The following is a 25,275-nucleotide window of genomic DNA, read 5'->3' as shown; positions in this document are numbered from 1 at the left end:
GTTGAGTATGTAGCAAACTGCAGTTCTCTGTCTGTAATGGGGTTATCGAACATCTAGTTATTAATTACCTGCCTACAGGATAGGTCACCAGTAGCAGATTGATAGGGGTCTCCCACCCAAGGTCTCCAAGAATCATCGGTTTCTTGTGACGGAGCTGGTTTTATGCAGGTACATTGAGCAGTGGCTCGGATTGGTACTGCAGGCTGAGTCCTATTAAAGTAAATGCAGCTCTGCAGTACCAGCCTGGGGCCACTGCACAATGTACAGCGCTATCTGCTTCCTCTAGCAAAACCGCTCAGTATACAAAGACATTGGCCTGGGAAAACTGCTAATCCCTGGGGATCTCAAACTGCTGACCCCTGTCTATCTGACAGGTAATCTAGCTGCTGATTACCTGTTCCCAAGATAGGCAATTGGTAGCCTAAGTGGGACAACCCATCTAATTTTAAGTTGGGCTCCAGAGCCCAACTTAAAATTAGCAGAAATTAAACTGCCTACGATAACCACAATATTTGTGTTTTGTTTTTTTTTCAATTTCAGCATTTGTTTGCATCAGAACAAAGAGAGGAAATAATTAAAAGTGCCATAGAGCATGCCGGCAACTACATAGGAATCTCACTAAGGACAAGAAAAGATCCTGTAGAGTTTGAGCACTTTTTGAACCTTCGTTTGGGGAAATATAGCAATGATGAATCTATCACCTCATTAGCAGAATTCATTGTTCAGAAGATCACTCCAAGGCATACGGTAAGTTATGTGCCTGTTAACACTGGAGAATGCCGCCATACCAGTCATCGCTATATCGCCACAGGCCGGGCTGCTGGTCCTTTATCATTGTGGAAAGATGTGGGAATGACAAACGGCAGTGAATAAGTGGGCATGTAGTATGTGGTTATATAGAGGCCTTTAGAGTTGTTCTGGTTGTATGAGGGAAACCCTTAACAGAAAACCATTCTCTCTGATGCCCCATGTGCCATAATCTATATATAAAGGTGAAAGCCCTGACTGACTCGCCACTAATTCTCTAACTTCCTGGTGTCGTACAAACATGAAATTTGGCACAACCATTCTATAGGTCCTAAATGGGAAAAGTAAAGCTGTCACAACTTGATTATTCAATTGCAAAAGTAAGTTCACCCCTATGTAATGTAATTTCTTGGTGTTGTACAAGCATGAAATTTGGCGCAAGCATTGTTTAGGTCCTAAGTGAGGAGAGTGGGAGAGGTGGCACATTCTGCAGAGGGACATCAGTACATGCAGCCTGATGAGAATCTAACGCTCCTCTGTGTATACATATTTTATTCCTCAGTTACTCTAATGTAACCTTCATGTCATAAAATTTTCTGTGCGAACAACACGTAAATACCTGTATCAAATTAACTTGGGTGAAGCCGGGTATATCAGCTGGTGGGGTATATGGGCATCACTGAACCATGCTTTCTCTGAATTCATAAATACTGCAACAATGTTATTTAAACTGACTTGCACTTTTCTTCCTTTCCCGAAACGGGCCGCTTTAACATTTGCGTCGGAACTTCCCGCCGGAGGCTGCATCACAGATTCTGCTCAAAATACTAGAAAAAAAAACACTGCATGCATTGCTTTTTATTTCGTTCAAAAGACGGGTAGCTGAGCAGAAAGTGGACAGACCCCATTATAGTCAATGTAGTCCGCCCGCTGCTGTTTGGTTCTGGCTAGAGATGGAGCCATTCATATGCAGGGATTCCCCTTTCCGGCTCTCTGACCAGTGGAATCCCCAGCACAGGTGTGAAACCACCTTTACTTGTATTATTAGAGTATTTATGAATTCTCTTCTCTGGCTCTGAGCGGCTGGGCTGTCTGCGGTGGTTGGCATTGCGGAATCCTCCAAGCAGGGATGTCTTACACGGTCTTCATAACTCTCATAGAAGCCGATTGGAGTTGTGCAAGCAGCAGCACAGCAAGCTACATTATATGCGCAGTTCTCAGGTTGGTTAAGACCTTACCAGCAGCTCATCATCGGCCAAGAATGGAATACTTCAGCAAGAAGTTACCTCCTGTGTTTTCTGCAAGATTTCTACAAAATTGTTTTAGCTAAATGAAATAAAATATGTAGACTAACTTCAACTTTACTGCACATCCGAGGTGACGGCAGAATCTGACAAGGTGGCATTTAGATCAAATAGTGACTGCTTGAAGAGGCTTTAAGAAAATGTAAAATAACGTATCTGAAAAACTTAAAACCAAATTTTGTTCAGGATGTCTGAAGTAGGGGAGGACCAAATCTCAAAATAGGTCATTATCACATGAAAAAGTATTGCCTCTTCCATTGCCTACATGGCTGTAAGTCCACTTCCACATGGGCAACGCGACACTGCTGCGAGGAAATCACAATGCTGGCGCGTCCGTTCTGGGCAATATCGCTGCATTTTTTTTCTTGAGGCAATATCGTGATTTTGTGTCGTTAAAAAGCCATGCAACTTTGTGTGTGTGTGTGGAGAATGTATATTTTTTTTTTGGGGGGGGGGGAACTGATATATAAGCCCTACCCTGAAAATGAGCCGTAGCTGTCTAAAAAAACAAAAAAGAAACATCACCTAAGAGGTGCTGTCTAGCGGCTGGGCGCACGTCTCGTGAAGCTCCCTGCCACTTGATTGAAGTTCTCCGGCAAAGCTTCCTGGTTTGGAGGATCAAAAACCCTGCCTCCAGATAGGGCTGGCTGTGATTGGTAGTCAAGCACCGAGGCTCAGCCAGTCAAAGCTAGCGCTCAATGAACCAATCACAGCCATTCATTGAATGAATAACTGTGATTGGTTCATCGAGCGCTGACTCTGATTGGCTGAACCACAGCACTCGAGTACCAATCACAGCCAGCCCTTACTGGAGGCAGGCATTTTGATCCTCCAATCCAGGAAGGGCTGGCAGAAGACTAAAGACAAGTGACGGAGGTGAAGAGGAGACGTGCGCCGAAGATGACAGTGCTTCTTGGGTGATGTATTATTAATAATTTTATTTTTTGTATGTAGCTAGGGCTTAGTTTAGGGCTTTTTTACAGTAGGACTTCCTACTGTAAAAGTTGCATTGCACCACACGAAAACCGGGAAACGTGGGCTACAAAAAAACCCGCAAATCACGACTGTGTAGAACATGCTGCAATTTTGTAGTTTCGCAATGTTGCAGGCTACAAAACATCGCTCGTGTGGAAGAACCCATAGGGCTCTGCATACATGGAATTTGTAGCACTGTCGCAGCGCAAGAAAATCGCACGATAGTCACCTGTGTGGAAGCGGCCTCGCACACAGAGAATCTGTAGTCATGTATGTATCTTGAATTGTATGTGAGTCGAGGGTAAGTAGGGCAGCTCTGTACATGCAGAAACGTGTGGGTACTGTAACAGCGATCACCTGCATTAAACAGTGCTTGGTAAACCTGTACAATGCATTGTCTTGTAGAGTCCTCCTTAACACTGGCTCTGCAAGCTTGGCTTTTTATTAGCAAATCCCCCTCTGTATGCCATAAGGAAAGAACAAGACCTATCCAATTGTTGAGTTGTCCAATGTGGCTGTGGCTCCTGCTTCTCTACTGTACATGTTGGCTTGTGTCCACCTATTACTGTACACATATCGGTCTCAGTATTAACCTCCGGTGGGGAGGGGTATCTAGTGGGCGGTCTGTCTCATGACAGTGGCACTTTAAATCTTTCCTTTTGTACTTTTGAAGACTTGCCAGAATTATCACGGCCCTAATTGAGTTGGAATATTCCAGAAATATCCGGTCTTCCATAATTTCATTAGCAGGAAGTTGTGGAAAAGCAATCCTTTAATTATGTGTTCTGTTTTAGGAGCCGGTGAAAAGATTATTAGCACTTACTGAAACTTGCCTGGTGGAACGCGACCCGGCTACCTACAACATTGTGACGCTGAAACCACTCGGAGAGGTGAGTCCTGTTGTGGCAGTACCTGTGTCAGACCAGCTTAGGTTCCTCCCGGCAGGAGATGCGCTTTTTGGGAAATACTTGGAAGTGTCAATGAATGCTGTGAAATATCTGGATCCGGTGAACTGGACAATCCGCTGAGGTTCAGTCTTCCAAACTAGTTTGTTCTCTGGTTCCACCTCACTGGCACGCTGCGTTTGTGCACTTTAACTTGGCTTTCGCAGCTCGGCTACAAAAGTTCAATATATCTTATTGCTGTATTTTCCCGTAGAAAATGGATGATAAATTCTATACGCTTAACCCCTTCTTATGCTGCAGGTGTTTGGGCTCTTAAAGTTTTTTTAATGATTTTTTTTTTCTTTGTTGCAATTTAAAAGACATAACTTACTTATTTTTCATTCTATATCGTCATATCAGGGCTTATTTTTTAGGAAAGTGTTTTATTTTTTGTTGGCACCATTTTGGGTTATGTATGTGGTATATAACATGTTAAATAAATGTGATAATAAGATTATTATATTATAACATTTTTGTGGGCTGGGTAAATAGGTTTCCAGAAACTTTAAAAAATAGATATAGTTTTAACTACCTTTTGCACAATAAAAACATTAAAAAAAATTAATCACCATGTTCAAAAAAGTTTATTCATTGGATCTGTTTGAGGACTTTTTTTTTTCAGAATGAACTGTACATTTTTTTTTATTTTTTTTTTGGTAGCATTTTATGGTGCACAGAAACTTTTGATCCCTTTTTTATGCAGTTTTTTTTTAGACAGGATAAGCAAATACAGCAATTTGGGCATTTTTATTTTATTTTGTTTTGAAGGTGTTCAGTCAGGAACTGGCCTAAAACATTTGTCAATTATTCTATTTCAGTCCCACCAAAGGACTTAAACTTTAGTTACAGTTCTCATTCTTACAATGCACTGAAATACTTCTGTATTGCAGTGTATTCTACCTGTCTATTTTACACTCAGTTTCTGCCAGCTTATTAGACTCTGCCCTTGGCAAAGCTTAATATGCTTCTGTATATGGCAAATCCTGCAGCTATTGTTAGGCTTCCGGCTGCCATGGCTGCTCATAGGTACCCTGTGATCGTATTGCAGGGGGGCTAAAGGGGTTTAGAGGGAAACCCCTGACACTGTAAATACTTAGATGCCATGGTCAATGCTGATCAAGCATTTAAGGGGTCTTATCCCAGCCGTTCCTGTGCTGAGCTTCCATTTCAGTGCTGTAAAAAGGCTCATACATCAGAGTAAGACCCCTTAGCTACTGCTGTAAAAAGCAGTATTGTTGGTCACTAAGGGCTTATTGCACAAGTCCTAAAGGACGTCTATAAACCAACAAACTTTTTGGATAAGTTGTTAGTGCCTATTTAGGACTTGCTATAAATAAGCTGTAAGTCTCAATGACACATTTAGCACCTCTTAAAGAAGCTGTCGGTGAATATATTAGTGATGGTGGGGGTCTGACTTTTAAAACCCAAGCTGATATCAAGAACAAGGGGCTTCAAGACTAGAAAACTGGCTGTGCAAAAAGTCAATCCCCATAGAAAGTTAGGAGTGGGGAAAGAGCAAAGCGATGTCACATGACCTGGAGGCCCTTGTTCTTGGTCCCAAAGGTGTCGCTAGAGGTTGGGCTATTTAATAGTTTAAAAAAAAAAGCCAAGTCCTAATTGAATTGACAAAAAGGTCAAGTTGGGTTTTCAGGGTGGCATCTAACATAACATAATGTGTGGTTTTTGTTTTGTTTTTGTTTCCAGATTTTTGCACTTGTGTATGACACAGAAAATCCTCAAATATTTACCATAGAATTTATCAAAGGTCAGATTCGAAAATACACCTCAACTGAAAGGTATCATCCTCTTCCTGTCAAGACTTCAACCTATTTTCAGTAGTGAGACTTCTATAATGAGAAACTATATCCGCAATTACTCTAATTACACACTTTCCTTGCATCTTGTGATTTTACAGCGTGCTACAAAGTGAGCGAGCGTGATTGTAATGAACTGTAGCTAAGCTTGTGTTTCTTTAGAAAAGGAAACGATGTATCCACTGTGTATCTGTACCTCCTTAGAATTTCAGACCTTCAATGCCCACATTTTTCAATCATTGCTCTGTCCTACATCTTTTGGTATCTATCCATCGTAGTCCCCATTTGCGATGTTGCCTAGAAGTAGGACCTCCGTGTATTAATCTCTTACGGAGAGGATAATAATCTTTATTTGTATAGCGCCAACATATTCCGCAGCGCTTACATAGACGGGGGAATACAGAAAGACAAAAGTACAAACATTACAGAACCACGGTTACATAGTAATCAGTTGATGGAAACAATAGGGGTGAGGGTCCTGCTCCAACAAGCTTACATACTACGAATAGTTGGGTGATACAGAAGGTAAAGGGGCTGGAGATGTGCACAGTATGGCGGGGTGGAGAGTGAGGGCTTCTATACACATAGACAATGGTCAGATATTTGGCCGTATGGTCAGAATCGGTATGGCTGCAGGAGCTGTTTATGACAGCTAGCAGGGATTGCAGTCAGTAGGTCAGGGAGCATGTTATCAGGCGGAGTACAGAGGGGTTTGGTTTAGGAGATATGTTATGCCTCCCTGAAGAGGTGCATTTTTAAAGCACGCCTGAATTTCTGCGAGTCCTGGATTGCCCGGGTATCCTTTGGTAGTGCGTTCCAGAGGACCGGTGGTGCTGCTCTGGAGAAGTCTTGTTGGAGGCGAGAGTGAGAAGTTCGAATTAGAGGGGTGTGCAGTCTAGTTTCGTTTGCCGAGCGGAGAGCCCGGGCTGGGTGATGGATTGATGTTAGGGCTCATGTCCACGGGGAAAATATGATTTAGGATCCGCAGCGGATTACCTGCACGCGGATCCGCACCCCATAGGGATGCATTGACCACCCGCGGGTACATAAATACCCGCGGATCGTCAATAAAAGTGATTTAAAAAAAAATGGAGCATGAAAAAATCTGGACCATGCTCCATTTTCATGCGGGTCTCCCGCGGGGACGGCTCCCGCGGGCTTCTATTGAAGCCTATGGAAGCCGTCCGGATCCGCGGGAGACCTAAAATAGGAATTTAAAGCATTTACTCACCCGCAGCGGGCCGGGAAGCTCTGCTCTTCCTCACGGCCGCATCTCCCTTGCTTCGGCTCGGCGGATGTGCCCGACGCATGCGCACGGCACGTCGACGACGTGCCGCCGGCGTCAGGAATTCATCTGCCGGCCGAAAATGAAGATCCGGCCGTGAGGAAGAGCAGAGCGTCCCCGCCTGCTACGGATAGGTAAATGCTTTTAAATTGCTATTTTCGGCGCTCATGTCCGCGGGGCAGGAGGGACCCGCTGCAGATTCTACATTGAGAATCTGCAGCGGATCTGATTTTCCCCGTGGACATGAGGCCTTAGTGTTAGATGTTAGTTTATGCTAACCAGAAGCCTATTTATTAGCTGACGTTAATGATTATTCCTAATGGTTATGGAGGTTAATAATGCACAATAAAATACAACAGAAGAAATAAGGTCTGGATTTCATTGTGAAGGTCTTCATTCTCAGAGATTCCTTGCTGGCGAGCCTTTTAGATGGGGTCAGAGCTTCTGGCAATAGAGATGTCTGTGTCAAAATGACTCCAACGCAAAGAGGCCAACGGTGGGGTCTTCTGAGTGTACCTGTGGACGAAGAGGTGGAAAGTCTTCACTTAAGATTTCTTACTACTCCTCCAAGTAAGACATAATTCATACCGAAGGGAGAAATACCTCTTATAATGTATTTATCACATAAGAGTCGTAAGTGTTTTAGAGGGTTTGTGGTTTATGTGTATATTGTGGTTTTTAGCATAACCGATGAATGCATAGCATCTTACAATGTGTCTTAAAAGAAAGTGGAGTCTTCCTCCCCTTCTATGTGGTGTGAGGGTCCTTTCACACAGTGGGTTCCAAATGCCATCAGTTTAGACATACAGATAATCATTTAGGTTTTATTGTAATTCGCTCTTTCACTTGATCCATGGTCTTTCAGGGAATGTGCCGGGGACTGACTGACCCACTTTTTACACACAATGAACGACTAACAAACATGGATCGCATTATCGTTCGTCATTCGATCGTTGGCCATGATCACACTGAACGGTTATTAGTTTTGCACAATCCAATGATTTTTCTGGACTAAAATAATTCCATGTAAAAGGGCCCGAAGGCAGAGAGGAGGGATAGGAGGGGGATGCAGCTTTTGCATCTGTAATTCTACATGCTGTCAGTAAAGAAGAAACTGCTGACATTAAAGACCGTATTCAAAACTCCAGATGCCATAGCAATCCATCAGGATCCAGCCAACCCATTGTGGGGGTCCAATGGGTGACAGAAGGAGCACCCTCCCTCTGTCAGCCTTCTACATGCCACGGTGGCATGTAAAGGGGTAAACTGCAGGGATTGGAGTTTTCTGTGGTCCCCGCTGTTTGAGCAGGTGCCAGGCTGTTGTCCAACAGCTTAGCACCACTCCCCATGGCACAGGAGACCTGTGCCAGGCTTCTGAAAGCAGCTGCTGTGAAAGCGGAATGTATTGGAATAAAGCCCATTAACTGCCGCCATCTAGAGGTATGGGCAGTCGGAAGGGGTTAAATATTTGTGTTTATAACTAAACATTTTATATTACTTTTTTACAGATGGAGTGTTTGCAGATGCAGTCTTTAGGTTCAATTCTAACATCTCTTATAGTGGAGTTCTACATGCAGTAACACAAGATGTAAGTATATTATATTATGCCATATGGTTGGTTATATCACTTTCTGTATGTTACGTATGTGGAGACCCACGTGGTTTCACCTTGAGATAGGATTGTTAGTCTATAGTATTGATGGCGAGTACTCCAAGTCCTTCAATGTTTGCTTGGCGAATGTGCAACCCTTGGCACTCCGCTCTCAGCCTTACATTAGTCACACAGACAAAACACATTCAAGTCTATGAGACTAAGCTGCAGTACCAGGCACAGCCACAATTGTATGTATGGCGTTGTGCCTTAATAAAGGAGATGCGGCACAGCCCCTTCACTCAGCTGATGGGTTGGGTGCAGGAAGCTGGAACATGGATACCCTACAACGGTTACTATAAAAGTGAATGCTGCATGCTAAATACACTGCCGATAGTGAGGCAGAAGCCTCCATGAAGAAATCTCCTAATGCATAATAAAGCCTGGCCAATGCTGCATTATTCATAGGAAGTACTGGGTGGCCATTATGGAAATCATTTGAAAAATTGTTAGTGTCATTTGCAAACTTTTAAGCACTCCAGATTAATCCTGTTCTTAAAGGGGTTAGCACTACTTAAAGGAATGGAGCTGCATTTTGCCCAGAAACAGTGAGGGGGATATATATATTTTTTATTTATTTTTTTTACATTTCAGGTAATCGGACAAGCCCTTTTTTAAAGGAGCCTCTCCACAAATATAAGTGAAAATACCTGCAGGGAACATTTACAAAATAACCAATCGTTACTCACCTGTCAAATCCAGCACTGATGGTCCCTGCCTGTCCTTGTTTGTTCTTCCGTCAGCGATCATATGCCGTACATAGCCTATTGCTGCAGCTGATCACTGGCCTTACCAGTGATTCTATCATGTAGCCCATGTGACTGCGAAGGCCAGCGATTGGCTGCAGCAGTCAGGATATATGTACGGCATGTCATCCCTATAGGAAAAGTAAGCAAAGATCAGCAGAGACCATCGGAGCATTGGTGCTTGATTTGACAGGAGAGCATTGGCTGGTTAGTTATTTTATAACCTTTTTACACAACTAATTTCATTTATTACACTTTTGGTCAACTCCCTTTAAGTCATAAAGCTTTTTTTTTTTCTTTATTTATTTATTTTTTTTTTATGCTTTTAGCTTTATGAAATTTATAGATCATACATAAATTTTCTAAATATGTTCCTTTAAAGCATACCTGAGTTTTCAACAAGTTTTCCAAAATACACAAGGTTCTTATTACCTCATTTGCTGCTGTTTGCACCCTGTTTTATGTCTGGACGTTCTGATTTTCAGGTGGTCCTCCCCACTTTTCTCCTGCGTTGCTGTTTGCAATTCACTTTCAGGGAGAAGATGTGCAGCAAGCCTAGCAGTCTGCCAGTAGTTCATGTCCTGACTTCCTTGCCCGTAATTCCCATGCAGGCACAATCAGCAGGGAGGTAGTAACTGAATGCTCGCCCCTCTGCTTTGCCGGACAATCAGACTTCTAGAGACATCCTGTCGAAATAGTAAATGCATTATAATGTGTAATGTGCACACATACAGACGCACTCCCACACTGTAACAGCAGGAGATGCAGAGACTGTGGAGATAATCAGTGTCTGCAACCTGTAAGTGCAGGGGAGCTACCTAATGAAGATGGCTCCTCATCCTGTTGCTATGGAAACGTCCCTGTCTTTGTTACTATACAAGTTCTGTACCCAATGACAAAATGGATTGCAGATAAGCTGGAAGGGAGACCCCTAGTGGCAGCTGCTTCAAGTGTAATTTACAGTGGTAAAGCAACAATATGTTTAATGCAAGTATATTATAGAAATGATGAGACGAAGACCTCATGCACGCGGGCGGGTCGGATTCAGCATGCAGAATCTGTCCCTGGCAGCAGCTGCGTCCGTGCGTACCTGCTTATCTTTTCTGTACTGCGAGTGGTCCACACAGCTCGCCGTCATACAGGCGCAGTACAGATTTTTTTTTTTCCTTTTTAAACTCCTGCTTTTCCCAGAATCCGCGACCTTTCGGCATTGTCAATTGCGGAAGAGCTGTGAATCCGACAGCTTCTATTGACTTCAGTGGGACCGTCTGCGTGCTGCGACCTTTTTTTTTTCTTTTTTTTTTTTTCTTCTTCCGCCTGTGTACGTGAAGAATCACTTTTGCATAGCCTGCTATGAGTGGTGTTCGCTGCGGAATCCAGAGACTGACTCCCACTCCGGATTCCGCAATGCAAGTCCACCAGTGTGTGTGAAGACTAACACAAGCCAGTCAATGAGAAGATGTTGGCTAAAAAGTTAGTTCCCCCATTAATATTGACCGCTTATTATCAGAGCGATCAAAGCAGTGCTGGTTCAAGGCTCATCAAAAAGCTGGGAAAACAATTTAAAGTAGTCAAATAAAGTAGTTTATTGACCACAGGGGGAGCTGAATTCTTCAACAGGATTTGCTCCGCAAGCTGCATGAAAAGTCCAACAAGTGACGTCTATCCTAGGAGCCCCGAATATACGACTCTCGATACTGTGCCTCAAATCCAACAGAGAAGGAGGTTTTATAGCAGCTGCCTTTAATATTTCTTCAAACTGTATCTTCAGCTGGTGCCTGGCACCGTGCGCCGCACTCCGGAATCTAGCGTGTGAAGTGGGGCTTGTAGCAGCACCTGTTAGTAGTTTCTGGGTATTCATATGAGGCGGGCCCTTGTTAAAGGCTCATGACAGGTGCTGTAATAGAAAGCAGTATGGTTCATTCATCGCCTGCAGTTTGCTTAGTAGTAGCAAAATTGTAACGGCTTCATTTGCATTTGGCTGACGTGTTCTTGTTCTGTATTCCCGTACAGGGCCTGTTCTCTGAAAACAAGGAGAAGTTAATTAATAATGCCATAACATCCTTGCTCTCCCAAGAAGGAGACCAGACCGCGGTTAATGCAGAGCTGGAAAGCCAATTCCAGGCAGTCAGGCGATTAGTGGCTTCAAAAGCCGGGTTCCTGGCCTTTACTCAACTACCAAAGTAAGCGGCGTATCGCCATGTAAATCTGCCGTCTGCTGCTGTTCGAGCTGCCGCAGGCCTTCTGATGTGCTTCTTGGACTCTTACACTTATTAATATTTTATACTCCTTCACAAAACATTAGCCATCTCCTCCTCCTCAGAATTCTCCTTACTGGACAATACTGAGGGAATGGCAATTGAGGAGTCATGCACAGAGCAGTCGCATGGCTGTATTATATAATGTGGGTATAGTTGTATCAAGTTACTTATAAAGGAATTTCCATCTGGAACCAAAAAGACACCAGTAAATACATTTATTATATAATCTTGGGTTCTCTTTCAGTTTTAAATAATGTTTTTCAAGATAAATCTGCCTTGTTATGCATTGTAGCACATACAGAGACATAACATTATCCTAAAACCACCTTATACAGTAGTACTGAGCAGTGTAGATGTGAGTTCAGTAGCTGTAACACAGTAAATCATATACTGCTAGCAGCAATCACCCATGAGTCTCTCTCACTCCAACAGCTCCTCTGTTTTCTCTACATAGACCTCTATGGGCAGCATATATCTCTATTCTACAACACTTCTGCTCGATTCACAACCTGATTGGTTGTTTGGGTTGGCTGATTCACAGTAATTGGTTGTTTCGGTTCAATCGAGCAGAAGTGTTGTGGAATATAAATATATGCCTATGGGCAGCATGTGTCATTACCCTCCTCTACTTCCTGTTATCTTATCTCTGTTACTTGAGATAGACTTCACTTGATAAGACAGTGAACAGCAAATTAGATGGGAGACTCCTATTAGCCAAAAGGGAGGGGAGGGGTGAAACAAGTAAGCACTCGCACAGATGTGGCTGCAGTTAATAGTAAGTTTATTAACTGTTACAGCCACTGAAATCACATCTACACTGCTCAATGCTGCTTGAAGCTGTTATTTCTGTGTATGTTGCTACAGAGTTAGGAAGCAGAATCTGTTTTCTCCATATGCAGTGAAGAAGGCCTCTTAACAGCTAGTCTCCACCCACTAGTACTGGAAATGATGAAAATTAGATGTACAGCCTACAGGGAAAACTGGTGGAAAATGAAGGCTACAAGTCCTATAATGGCCATAAATGTTGTATCTCCTCTACACATGCGGCAGCTTTTTCTGAAACTCTAGATATGTTCTAATACTTTACATTTTTCTGTGTTGGTGACTCCGGTCAATAATTCTTGTTTTTGTTTTTTTGTTTTTTTTTATTTGAAGGTTTCGAGAACGTTTGGGAGTAAAAGTGGTGAAGGCTCTAAAGAGGAATAATGATGGTGTGACCCATGCTGCTATTGATATGCTATGTGCTCTTATGTGTGTAAGTATTAAACTAACTAGTTTATAGTGAGAAATAGGGCTGGACAAGTTGACCTACAACTTAAAATCTCAGTTTTTCATTCTTCATTTTATTTTTTTATTTTTTATTCTCCATCTAACTTTTTTTTTTTTTTGCTGAAAATACTGACTTTTTTTTTTTGTTGTTTAAACATAAGACAGTTGCATGTATAGCAGTTCTGTAATGGTCATAACAGACTCCTAGAATTTTCTCTTTCCTCCCTCGCCAGTCACTGCCTCTTCCTCTGTGGTCCTTGAACCGTATGCTGATGCTCCATGAATCAAGAATCACGCTGATTGGCCGAGCCTCGGCCAATCAGTGCTAGGCTTTTAGGCCCATGCCCATAGGCAAATTTGATTTGCGGGAGATCGGCAAATCAAGCCGCCCATAGATATGCATGAGCGTCCGCAAATAGATTAAAGCATGCAGATTTTGATTTGCGGACCTTTTGATCCGGAAAACAAATCGCAGCATGCTCCATTTTGGTGCACTTGAAGACACTGCAGACTGACGTCCGTCTGTATTTGTGCATACGTGTTGATGGCTGCTATTTTTATTGATTCCAGTTAATACAAAATTAGTGGCAATGGTTATTTCTCTAAAGTTTGTAGAGCAAGTGGAGTTTAGCGGATTAGTCTGTAATTTTTTAGGAAAAGTTCTGGTATGACTTCTTTTTTTTTTTTTTTTTTTCCCAGCTGGGAAAACCAGTCCATAATGAACAGCCTGCACTGTGATGGTGATTTAACGACCCTCTCTATATGCACATAGCAGGAGATATAGTGCTCCTTCACACGGACGTATTTGCATGCGCAACACGCACGGAATAGAAACAATTGATTTCAATAGGCTCGATCTCGAAGCTGGCTTTAGGCTTGATTCAGATCATGTTTTACAGTAGCTCTGCTCAGCTTAAATGAGGCAAACTGAGTCCAAAGGTGACTTGACTTTGTAAGGTGATAAGATAACGTTCTGTGCCGGAGTTAATTTACCCTTTCAGCTGCCTTATGGTCCATTTAGACTCAACGATTCTCACTCAGAATTCACTCAGCCGTCTTTTGAGCGATAACCATTACATCTAAATACACGGACATCGTGCAGTTTTCGTGCACGATTCATTCCTCGCTCAATTCTAGTTTTCTAGAATTGAGCGATGAACTCTTATCAGCGGTGCAGGCTGTTATCAGTCAGCAGCACTGATAATTATTATTTTATTTAATTCTTTTTTTTAGCTCATGTCCTGCTGTTAGTTTGAAGCGGGATGCCGGCTGTAAGCGCGGAGAACAATACAGATGTTCGCCGAGTGATAGCGGTGGTGTCCCGCTCTACCTGCATAGCTCTTAAGTAGCAACTTGGTTTGAGTGACAGTTTTGAGCGATCATCTTTGCATAGTCTGTAGTAGCTATCGTTTTGAGCGATCATCTTTGCATAGTCTGTAGTAGCTATCGTTTTGAGCGATCATCTGTCGGTGTAGATGGGGTCTTACAATGGCTTTTACTTTACAAAAGCTACTGTTAAAGGGATTGTACCAGATTTAAGGGTCATCCCCTCCCCTATCACAGGATAGAGCTAAATGGCTCATTGGTGGGGGTCTGATTCTGAGAAAGTGGGTCCTATGTTTCCCTCTTGTTTCTGTGGGGATTCTATGCTTCAGTATAGTCTGGCATGCTGCGCTACTATGACCTGTAATAAAAATCCTATTTATGAAGTTTTTACACCAGTTTCTGGCATTAAAAAATGGCTAATTTTGTGGATATTTGCACAAAAATTTACGACTTTCTGGCATTTTGTTCTAGCCTTGTCACTTTCATAAACAGTGGGTGGGACTTGTGAGGAGGGGACATGGCGACCCTGGACAAACAGATTTATGTAGAATTTGCGCAAGAAACTACAATATTTTAAACCAGCTGCGTAGGCCAGGTCTGACCTGGCGCACATTTTTGAGAAGGCGCACGGAACTCCCGGGATGGGCTCAAAACATGAAGAAGCTGCCTGCGCCTGTCCATGCATTCAGTGCCCCGGGGGAATGCTAATTACCTAGTGTAGCTAATGCCTGGTTTAGTACATTTTCCCCATAGTTCCTGGTTAAAACTGGAAGCGATGTAGTCTATAAAAAGAGACTGCAAGAGGAAACTTGTAATAATGCTGGATGTGTTCCTGCCGCTCGGATGTGTTTATCATGTGATGGAGCGCAGCTGACGGCCTTAGTGATGCTTTACCAGGAAACAACTATCTTTTGTCTGATTCCTGTGAAAAATGTTGCCAGTCGTAAAAGTATGTGAGAAGTAGATCATGTTTTGCTGAATTGTCATTCTGCAGCGCCAACTAGTGGAGATTAGCGTGCGGCATGTTTGGTTACTAGTAACTGTGTGTTCAACCAGTAAGTTAAGACTAGAGATGAGCGAGCGTACTCGGATAAGCACTACTCGCTCGAGTAATTTGCTTTATCCGAGTATCGCTGTGCTCGGGTCTAAAGATTCGGGTGCTGCTGCGGCTGACAGGTGAGTCGCAGGGGAGAGCGGGCGGGAGAGAAGGAGAGAAAGATCTTACCTCCGTTCCTCCCCGCTCTCCCCTGCAGCTCCCCGCTCCGTGCCGACACCCGAATCTTCAGGGACGAGCACAGCGATACTCGGATAAAGCCAATTACTCGAGCGAGTAGTGCTTATCCGAGTACGCTCGCTCATCTCTAGTTAAGACCTTTTACAGATAGATCGCACGAGCTGCTGTCCTATTATAATGGCCCTTTTACACGGGGCGGCAGTGACGGGGCGACTGCGCGAGCACTAGAGTCACCGCTAAGGTCATTAGCGCTCATGCAGAGTGTTTAGACAGACTTCGCCGCTGGATCGCTGACTTCTTGCTCAGCACATCACCTTCCATGTGAAGCATTGAGTGGGGAGCGTTTACACGGAGCGAGAAGCCAGCGATCCAGCTATTCTAATACTGAGTTTGTTGTTTTTTTTTTAAATACAAAGTTGCCAGCACCCCCAACACATAATTATGACGGAGCAAATCTACTCTGACTGCAGTGCCTAAGCATAAATGTGAGTCTGAATGGCTTACCACCCCTCGCTGGTCAACACAGCAGCATGTATAGCGAAGTATTAGGTACTCGTATAGTAACAAAAGTCTGGATGTTTGTTATTGAATATTCTTGATGTATTAAGGGAAAAAAAAGCTGTAAGTAAAAAAAAAAAAAACGCTCTAGGATCTACCAGCAGTATATATCCTGCTTGCTGATGGTTTCTGTGTTCCGACAACTTATTTATTTTTATACATTGCTCAGTGTAAACGCAAACTAAAAAAATAGACACCGTACTTGCACACAAATGTGAGATTTGACATTTACCAATAGTGGGCCATATCTAGAGTATTACTTTAAGTGTAGACTTTCACAGGTAATGCCGACTTACGGATGTTTTCCTTGTTTTATATATTCTGCTTGTATGCCGTCCAATGATGTGGTTTTGTTTTGTGTTGTTTTTTTTGTTTAATTTTACTCTTTTATTCCCTTTTTATTCTCCAGCCAATGCATGACGACTATGACTTAAGGCAGGAGCAACTGAACAAAGCATCCCTTCTCTCTTCCAAAAAGTTTCTGGAAAACTTGCTTGAAAAATTTAACTCCCATGTGGTAAGTAAGAACCGAAGAACCTCTCCAACCTACAAACCAGTGTGTGAACTAATAACGAACTAGTTAAACTGCCGGCAGGCTTTTTATTGAACAATACCCTCACTGACCATAGATTGCCGCAGTTGTCAGTGAATGGGGTCGCGTTTCAGCGCATTGCTATCATTAGCGGCGCCATTGAAGTGAGTGGAAGGTGGTGTGCATGGGTGACCACAGCTCTCCAAACTTTCTATTTGTGGCTAACCTTTTTTGGTGCGTGTATAGATTTTCTTCTTAAAATAACTGTTTTTGTGTATTTAGAATTATGGAACTGGAGCTTTGGTCATCAGCTCACTCTTGGATTTCCTCACTTTCGCTCTCTGCGCCCCCTACAGCGAGACAACGGAAGGGCAGCAATTTGATATGCTACTTGAGATGGTCGCATCAAATGGTAGAACGCTTTTCAAACTCTTTCAGGTATTGAGATTTTATAGTTTTGTCACTTTTGCATCTGACAGCTCCAACTTCTAAACTTGTGATAAGGGGCGTAAGCACATATTGTGGAATAGATAACCTGTTATTAGGAGAGGACAAAGTTGTTGTTGTGTTTTGTTTGTTTTTTTTGTTGTTTTTTTTCTTGTTAATGTGCCCCTTTACTTGTGTCTGCCTTTGTGATGACGACCAGAGACTAGAATGTGAGATGCAGCCGGAGGGCCTGAGTTCTGGTGAGGCAGAAGTAAGTGGAGGTACACGTTAAAAGGTTCCAGGCAAAACTGATGCACTACATTATGCGCGGCCAGAGGCAAATTTGGGCAACTTTTATCTGATATTCATGCCCAGCTTTCGTTGGGAAACATGCTTAATGCTAAAGAACATGTGGTAGATTACACTCCAGGGAGTGGGTTGTGGTGCCGGGTAGCGGCCTACTAATTTTGTTTTAGATTTTGAATGCTGATCTGTTCTTCCATCTTTACTTTAGCACCCTTCCATGGCTATTGTGAAGGGAGCTGGCTTAGTGATGAAGGCCATCATAGAAGTAAGTATCAGTCTTGGTATAATGTGCCACTGATTTGAAATTGCTTTAATCCGTCAAATTAAATATTTAAGAATTTATTTTTTATAGTAAAGTAGCAAAAAAACATTATTGCCTAACCTATTGAGTCCTTGCGTTGTTCTGTGGACATAACTGATAGACTGTGTTGTGCCGCATACAGTGTCCTTTCAGGCCTTGCAGGACACAAGGAGTTAAAACAGAGTGAATTTCAGTGTCATGCAACGCTACTTCAGGATTAGGCGTAACTCCACATTTTGGGTTTTGCCCATATTCAATTATGGAGCTCGTCTCCTCTTGACAACCCTTTGAGAGTCTACAGATAAAAGCCCCATTTACATGCAACAATTATTGCTAAAAATTTGTTCAAACGATGGCTTTTGGGCGATAATCATTGCGCACTGAATGATTATTTTTAAGTGCATATTAAACCAGTTTTTAAAGCTGAGAGAGCTAGCAGGGACCGCACACGGTGTTCTCCACGAGAGCGCTGATTACATTGTATTCAGCTGACAGCTCGCGGCATCCATGCGAAGACAATGCAGTTGATTGCAAAGTCCAGACCACATGCTGGGAATTGTAAACAGCTGCTGGAGGCTCACTTACATGCAGATGAAGATAATAAAGTGCTAATGAGCATTAGCGCCCATTAGTACTTTATGCAAAATGATTGCTAGAACTGTCAATCTTTCAATCGTTTGAAAGATTGTGCGTGTAAATGAGCCTTAAGACTCCCTTTATATGCCAGACTAGGTCTCTCTGTATATTGCACAGACCACCACTCATTTGAATTGCCACACATAATACTACATTTTCCATGTAACAAATGGAAACCTTTCCTGGCTAAATTCTACTAAACTAATGGGAATAAAAGAGGGAATAAGAGTTCCGTGCACGATTGTCTTGTAGCTCATGAGATCTTTTCCCTGAAGTCCTTTTCTGCATACAACGGTGTCAGAACCTTTTGAGAAGCGGTCCCATCTAGATTTTCCGTTGCCAAAAAAGAAGCAAGTGTCTGAACTTATTTAGGGTAAAATCAAACTGGGTTTATCAAGGCAACGCTCGGTAAATTTGAAGCAAGTTCTGGATTGCTTTAAAGCAAAAACAATTTTTGTACACTCTGGGATTACTGTGATTATGTACTTTTTTCTTTTCTAGGAAGCGGACAAAGAAATTGCAACAAAAATGCAGGAACTTGCTCTCAGTGAAGGTGCCTTACCTCGACACTTGCACACTGCTATGTTTACAATAAGTGTTGATCAAAGAATGCTCACAAACAGGTGAGTTTGTTTATTTTCACTTAAGGCCCATTTACACAACGATTATCGCTCAAAATTCGTTCAAACGATCGCAGATGAGCATTAATCGTTGCGTGTAAATGCGCACATTGTGCACTTTTCGTCTGAACGATTTTAAGGTGAGCTTAAAATCCAATTTTCAGCTGCAGATTCATAAAGTATCTCTCAGCAGACCGCATGCAGTGTTCTCAGCGGATGCCGGAAATTTACATTTTATTCTGCCGGCAGCCCATGCGAGAACAAGGCTGCTGCGTGCAGAGCCCAGCCCACATGCTGTGTTCTGCAAATTGCTCCTGGGGGCCCTTTTACATGCACATGATGATGAAGTGTTAATGGACATTAGTGTCTATTAACACTTTATGCAAAATGATCGCTAAAACTTTCAATCTTTTGAAAGATTGTCTTTGCGTGTAAATGGGCCTTTAGTGTCAAGCATAGCTAAGGTATAACCATAAAACACCAGTGTTGCACACAAATGGGGTAAATCTGGTCACTTTGGACAACCCTCTTATGTGAGCAGGTCCTCCAGAGAATAGCCTCAGGATAGGTCATCGGAGATTGATTGCCTGGGTCCCGACGCTTGTGACCCCGGCTGATCGGGCGCACACTGACAGCGCTGATATACATGGGTTGGAGCAGAGTCCACATTGTTTACAGTTTGATTTACAATGACTAAAGCCCCATTTACACACAACGATTATCATTTAAAATTCGCTCAAAAGACATCGTGTGAGCGATAATCGGTGTGCATTTACACGGCAAGATGATTGCTCAAACGGCAGTTTGAGTGACCGTTTTAAGCATTCACTTTGCATAAGTGTGTAAACGCTGTATGCTGTATGCAGAAGACAAACTGGACCGCTATCTTCTGCATACAGCTGTTGTCTCCTTGGAGAGCTCAGCTGGTATACAGCTGAGCGCTCTGAGCTGGGTATGTAGAACATAGCTGGAGCGCTGTCTTCTGCATACTCATGCTGTGTTCACGGAGCACTCAGCTGGTAAACAGCTGAGCGCTCCGAGTGGGATATACAGAACACAACTGGAGAGCAGTCTTCATACTCCGGCTGTGTTCTTAGAGCGGGATACCAGCTGAAACAATGCTATCAGGAGTATCCCACTGAGAACTCAGCGTGCTGTTTTGATGAGGCTCATTGTTGTCTTTCAGCTTGCTGAGAGACAATGATGAGCGAATTGTGCACAAACAGTACGCGATGGCTACGCTTTTAGACACTATTCTCGCTCAAAAGACGGCGTTGAGTGAATTTTGAGTGAAAATAGTTTGGTCTAAATGGGCCTTAAATCCCAACTACATTTCCGTCTCTAGACTGATGATGTGTTTTGTAAATGGGCGGTGAAGGAAACTTTCTTGAGACAAGTTCTGTAGTGGAACTGAAATGTTAATAAAAGGATATTTTACACCAAGTGCAGCTTTTATCTTTCATTTGCCATAATTGCGGAGCCTCGGCTGGAGGTCTGCGGAGGGTGCGCCCCGCTGCTGCTCCATTACTGCCTCGTACTGGAATTCTCTTAGAACAAAGAGAATAAAATGTGCTTGACTGTAATCTTCCCTTTTTCCCCAGACAGCTGAGTAGACACTTGGTTGGCCTCTGGACTGCGGATAACAACACATCCTTACATCTGTTGAAACGCATTTTGGTAAGTTAACAATGAGAAGAATGTTTTGGTGTGAAAACCAATAAAAAGGAACCAGTTTAGTTTTCTTTCTGTACCGGTCCTGTTTTACAGCCATTTGAAATTCCCCTCTTTACTTTAACATTAATTTAATCTTAATTAACATTCGCTATATGGAAAAAGTATCTTTGTTTTATAGCTTTTTTTTTTAAAATTTTTTTAAATCTATCTTTAACCCTTAGCAGCCTGGAAACCATAAATATCAACAAATCTTTATGGATCCTTCTTATCTTAATTATGGATTGTGGGCATGCCACAACAGATCAAATCATTCCAGTTGGCTCAGTAACCCAATAAAAGATCGAAATGTAAACTTTTCAAAGACTTTTTCTTTTGTTTGACACATTATTGCAGGAACTGTGAATTCTGCATTTCTTTACTTGTTCTTGACATCAATATTTAAGTTGACGGCTGAGCATGACCCTTCCCCTTGAAGAGGAGTCTGCACAGGTCTGAAACGGTTAACATTAATTGGAGCGCTGACTGTCAGGATACAATTAACCGGTATTTAATTTTGGCCCTAATACATGAAGTTAACAAGTGCAGTTTTTCTCTGCCCCGATCGTCATGCTCTGATCCTCTTCTTAATGTCCAACTCCTCGTGTTCTGCTGCTAAACGGTTTGTGTTCTTTCTCAGCCCCCGGGTTTGCTGGCATACCTGGATAGTAAGGATCCCGTTCCAGAGAAGGATATTGACAGAATGCACATCAGGGATAATCTGAAGATTGCTTCTGTAAGTTTTTGCAACTTTCTTTAACCCCCTAGTGACACGGCCTATTTTGTTTAAACGAGATGACATTTTTTGGGGGGTATTATCAGCTCCGCTTCCCAAAAGCCATACTAGTTTTTGTGTTTCCATCCACATGGCCGTATCGGGTACATATAATGTACTCTAACGTTTATCACATTTTTTTCTGAACGACAAAAAAAAACACCATTTCTGTCATTATTGTGTCTATGATTACAGCATTAACAGTGCAGCATAACTCGCATGTTTTTTTCCCCTGTGGGTTGGTATGATCAAGATAGCACCAAAATTGTGCCGAAATGGAAAAACCCAAAATCTATACAGTCCAAATTTTTCTTCTTTTTTTTTTTTTTGCATCGCTGTAATAAAGTCTCTAACTCTTTTTATATATATTTTCTCCTGTCGACGGCTCGGTCAGGGCTTTTTTTGCTATATATTCTGATAATTTTTATTGCATGTTTTTTTTCAGGAGGCAAAATTAACCCCCCCAAAAAAAGCATGAAGTCCTGGTTACTTTGGAGTACAAATAAATTCAGATAAGATAGGTTTAATGGTTTAATTGGAAATAAATTAAATTTTTTTAAAGATTCACAATTTTATTGTAAATTATCACGATTGGACAATGAATTTCTCAAAAGCGCCTGCCTATTACCTGAAGTTAAAGGCCTAAAGGGAGCGTGTGTGCCAAAAAGAACTTTCCTAGGCTTTATATATTTTTGAAAAAAACCCTCTCTCATAAATCGTATTTCTTGATGATTTTCAGTGCATAGGCAGATAGAAGAGAGATGTTTTCATTACACACAGGCCAGTTAGATTCCTCTCAGTGTTGAGGCAGATAGGAGAGAGATTTATCTCAGACTGTATGTGAAAATGTCACCCCGCAGAATGTGCCACCTCTCACACTCTGCTCATTACACACAGATCAGATAGATTCCTCTCAGTGTATAGGCAGATACAGTCTGAGATAAATCTCTCTTCTATGTGAAAATGTCACCCCACAGAATGTCCACCTCTCACACATTCTCCTCATTTTTACCCTGAAAGGTAACTCCCCTTTATGTTCACATTTCCTACCCAGACTGAAGGTGGCAGCCCCTTGTTATACTTAAAGGCATACTCCATCCCAGTAGTCCATGTCCACTTCCTTTTGTACTATACAGCCTTTCAATACATAGGACAGTCAGTTTTATTCCTGTCAGTATGTACTCATATTTCTAAATGCTGAGAAGATAACTGTCTCATATATTGCGGGGTACAGATATGTTATTAGTTACATAACATAGGAATGGTCATGCCATATTTCAAGTTTGTGCAGTACAGATGTGTGTTATTAGTTACATTACATGGGGGTCACTTATATGCATAGGATTGAATAATTAAGTTTTAACCCTTTAAATTTCCAATATTTAGTACGCAAAGAATGGTCATGGCAAATTTCACATTTGTGCGGTAAAAATTAGTGTAATTATTTGTTGCATCGGGACGTGAGAAAATTAGATTCCGTACGTAAAATTTGGACGCTAATTCTTTTGCGCTTAGAATTGAATAATCGAGTTGGGACCCATTAACTTTTCCTATTTATGACACAATCAATGCTTGTGCCAAATCTCAAGTTTCTATGACATCGGGAAGTGAGAGAAGTAGATTACGTACGTAAAATTTGGACGCTAGTTCTTTTGCGCTAGAGTTGAATAATTCAGTTAGGACCCATTAGCTTTTCCTATTTATGACATAATCAATGTCAGTGCCAAATTTCAAGTTTCTATGACATCGGGAAGTGAGAGAATTAGATTCCGTACGTAAAATTTGGATGCTAATTCTTTTGCGCTTAGAATTGAATAATCAAGCTGGGACCTATTAACTTTTTCTATTTATGATATAATCAATGCTCGTGCCAAATTTCAAGTTTCTACGACATCGGGAAGTGAGAGAATTAGTGGCGAGTCAGTCCTTTCATCTCAGAAAATGACAGGTACGCAGGCTCATCGGACAGGCAAGGGTCTGATTCCCGTGCGGGATCTGGAATCCAGCCCGTTCGTGTGCAGCCGGCCTTATGCAGGAAACATTCTGTACGTGTCCCCTATATGTATGAGTCCGTATATTTAACATCTTTTCATAGCCCTTTTAAGTGATATATACTAGGATATGGGTAATATGTTTTACAATGTGTGTGTGTGGGTCCAGATTGGTTTTTTTTTTTTTCGCACTGGAATGTCCCTAATAAATAGCTGCAAACAAGCAAAACCAGTTCCTGCAGTTATTTCAGCCTTATTACATGGATTGCCTCATTTATCTGATATAGTTACTGTTACCGTTCCTTATTAAACAGGATCAGTACGGCAAATACAACAAAATCCCAGAATGGCAAAGACTAGCCGGGAAAGCTGCTAAGGAAGTTGAAAAATTTGCAAAGGAGAAAGTTGACTTGGTTTTGTTGCACTGGAGGGACAGGATGGGGATCGCACAGAAAGAGGTAAGGATGCCGTTCGAGTGAGAATGTTTTGATTTATCACATTTTTTCCCTAGATATTGCAGTGTTTTATTTTCTAAGTCGTCCTGCAGACGGCCGGGTCGGATCCCGCTGCGAGAATTCTCACAGCAGGATGCGAGCCGTGCCCTTGCAGTGACCACCGCAGCTCACTTCCTCCCAGCGTCTTCTCCGCTCTTCTACGTGCCGGCTGCCGCCCAGCCAGCACACGAGCAGAGCCGGCGTGTCAGCGGTGACGTTTCTGTGCGAGCCTCTACAAGGCTCGCACAGAAATAGGACCTGCTGCGATTTGTTTACCACGCGAGTTTCACGCGGTCTAATCGTGGCTGTCTGCATAGGATTGCCTTATCTAATACAATCCTATGGCAGCAGGCACGGGCGGAAATTCTGCGGAAAATCCTGCCATAGAATTTTTGCCCGTGTGCAGGAGACCTAAGGTCAGGGTTTCCTCCGTTGTTCGAAATATATATCGCACTCGTGAACACGTAATTTACCTGCGAATGTGATGCAATTTTTTTTTTTTCAGGCTAAAACTCCTTGGATCACATCAGAAATTCTGATCTTTTCGCACAAGTTTCACGGGCGATAGAGGATCGGAAATGTTTCTTATTGATTTCAGTGCGCATCGCACGGCATGTGAGAACCATGCGATGCATTAAACCCCTTGAGTGGCGTGCCTGGAAATTTTCCGGGACTAGCTGCACTGCCCATAGTGATATAGCACGGAGGACTTACGGGCCATGTTTAACTATGGGACGGTGCATAACACAATAAGCTGTGGCATTGTATTCTGCGCAAACACCGACTGCACAGTCCCACAGAAAACCAGTGCAGGACTTTAAAAAATGAAGTCGAAAGATAGAACCAGTCTGCCGGCAACTTCCCGTTTCCTTTTTTGAACTCCTGCACTGTGTAAACGTTGCCATGGAGACAATCAGCTTGTCAGAAGCCAGCCGATGGTCCCCGTGGCATGGAGAGCTGGTGTTCGACTGTCAGATGGTAGCTGGGCACCAGCTCTTACAGCGGAGAACGGAGAAAACCTCCAATCTCCACTGTATAACCCTTTACATGCCGCAGTTTGTGCAACCGCAGCATGTAAAGGGCTGACAGAGGGAGGGTGCTCCCTCTGTCACCATCAGACCCCCTGCAATGTGATCAGGGGGTCCTGTTGAGTCTCGATGGCACCCAGAGGCTTGAATATTCCCTCCGTCTGCCAGCTAAATTGGGTTATGACGCTCAGACTCTCTAAGCGTCATAGCCTGCCTAATACCCTACTATTCCTCAGCATAGCCGAGTAAAAGAAAAGAAAAAAAAAGTATTGTGTAAGTCCCCTAAAGGGACAAAAAATTTTTTTTTAAAAAGGTGTAAAATAAATGTTAAAACCCCACCTT

General features: G+C 42.5%; 1 protein-coding gene across 4 annotated transcripts in view; it reads left to right on the top strand.

Annotated features, from left to right (window-relative positions):
• DNAJC13 (DnaJ heat shock protein family (Hsp40) member C13) overlaps positions 1 to 25,275 on the top strand; it is a 134,958-nt gene that overhangs the window by 44,041 nt on the left and 65,642 nt on the right. For all 4 annotated transcript variants that reach the window (XM_066585062.1, XM_066585063.1, XM_066585065.1 and 1 more), the window contains exons 7-20: positions 541 to 747; positions 3,821 to 3,916; positions 5,675 to 5,766; positions 7,473 to 7,639; positions 8,578 to 8,657; positions 11,480 to 11,649; positions 12,883 to 12,982; positions 16,524 to 16,631; positions 16,929 to 17,084; positions 17,587 to 17,643; positions 18,817 to 18,938; positions 20,537 to 20,612; positions 21,286 to 21,381; positions 23,726 to 23,869. In XM_066585062.1, the coding sequence (XP_066441159.1) occupies positions 541 to 747; positions 3,821 to 3,916; positions 5,675 to 5,766; positions 7,473 to 7,639; positions 8,578 to 8,657; positions 11,480 to 11,649; positions 12,883 to 12,982; positions 16,524 to 16,631; positions 16,929 to 17,084; positions 17,587 to 17,643; positions 18,817 to 18,938; positions 20,537 to 20,612; positions 21,286 to 21,381; positions 23,726 to 23,869 (1,671 nt within the window). The remainder of the gene's footprint in view (positions 1 to 540; positions 748 to 3,820; positions 3,917 to 5,674; positions 5,767 to 7,472; positions 7,640 to 8,577; positions 8,658 to 11,479; positions 11,650 to 12,882; positions 12,983 to 16,523; positions 16,632 to 16,928; positions 17,085 to 17,586; positions 17,644 to 18,816; positions 18,939 to 20,536; positions 20,613 to 21,285; positions 21,382 to 23,725; positions 23,870 to 25,275) is intronic.

This window comes from Eleutherodactylus coqui, chromosome 12 (assembly GCF_035609145.1).
Source record: "Eleutherodactylus coqui strain aEleCoq1 chromosome 12, aEleCoq1.hap1, whole genome shotgun sequence".
In the NCBI taxonomy this organism is placed as follows: domain Eukaryota; kingdom Metazoa; phylum Chordata; class Amphibia; order Anura; family Eleutherodactylidae; genus Eleutherodactylus; species Eleutherodactylus coqui.
Note: the sequence above shows the minus strand (reverse complement) of the source record. Positions and strands in the feature narration are given on the sequence as shown.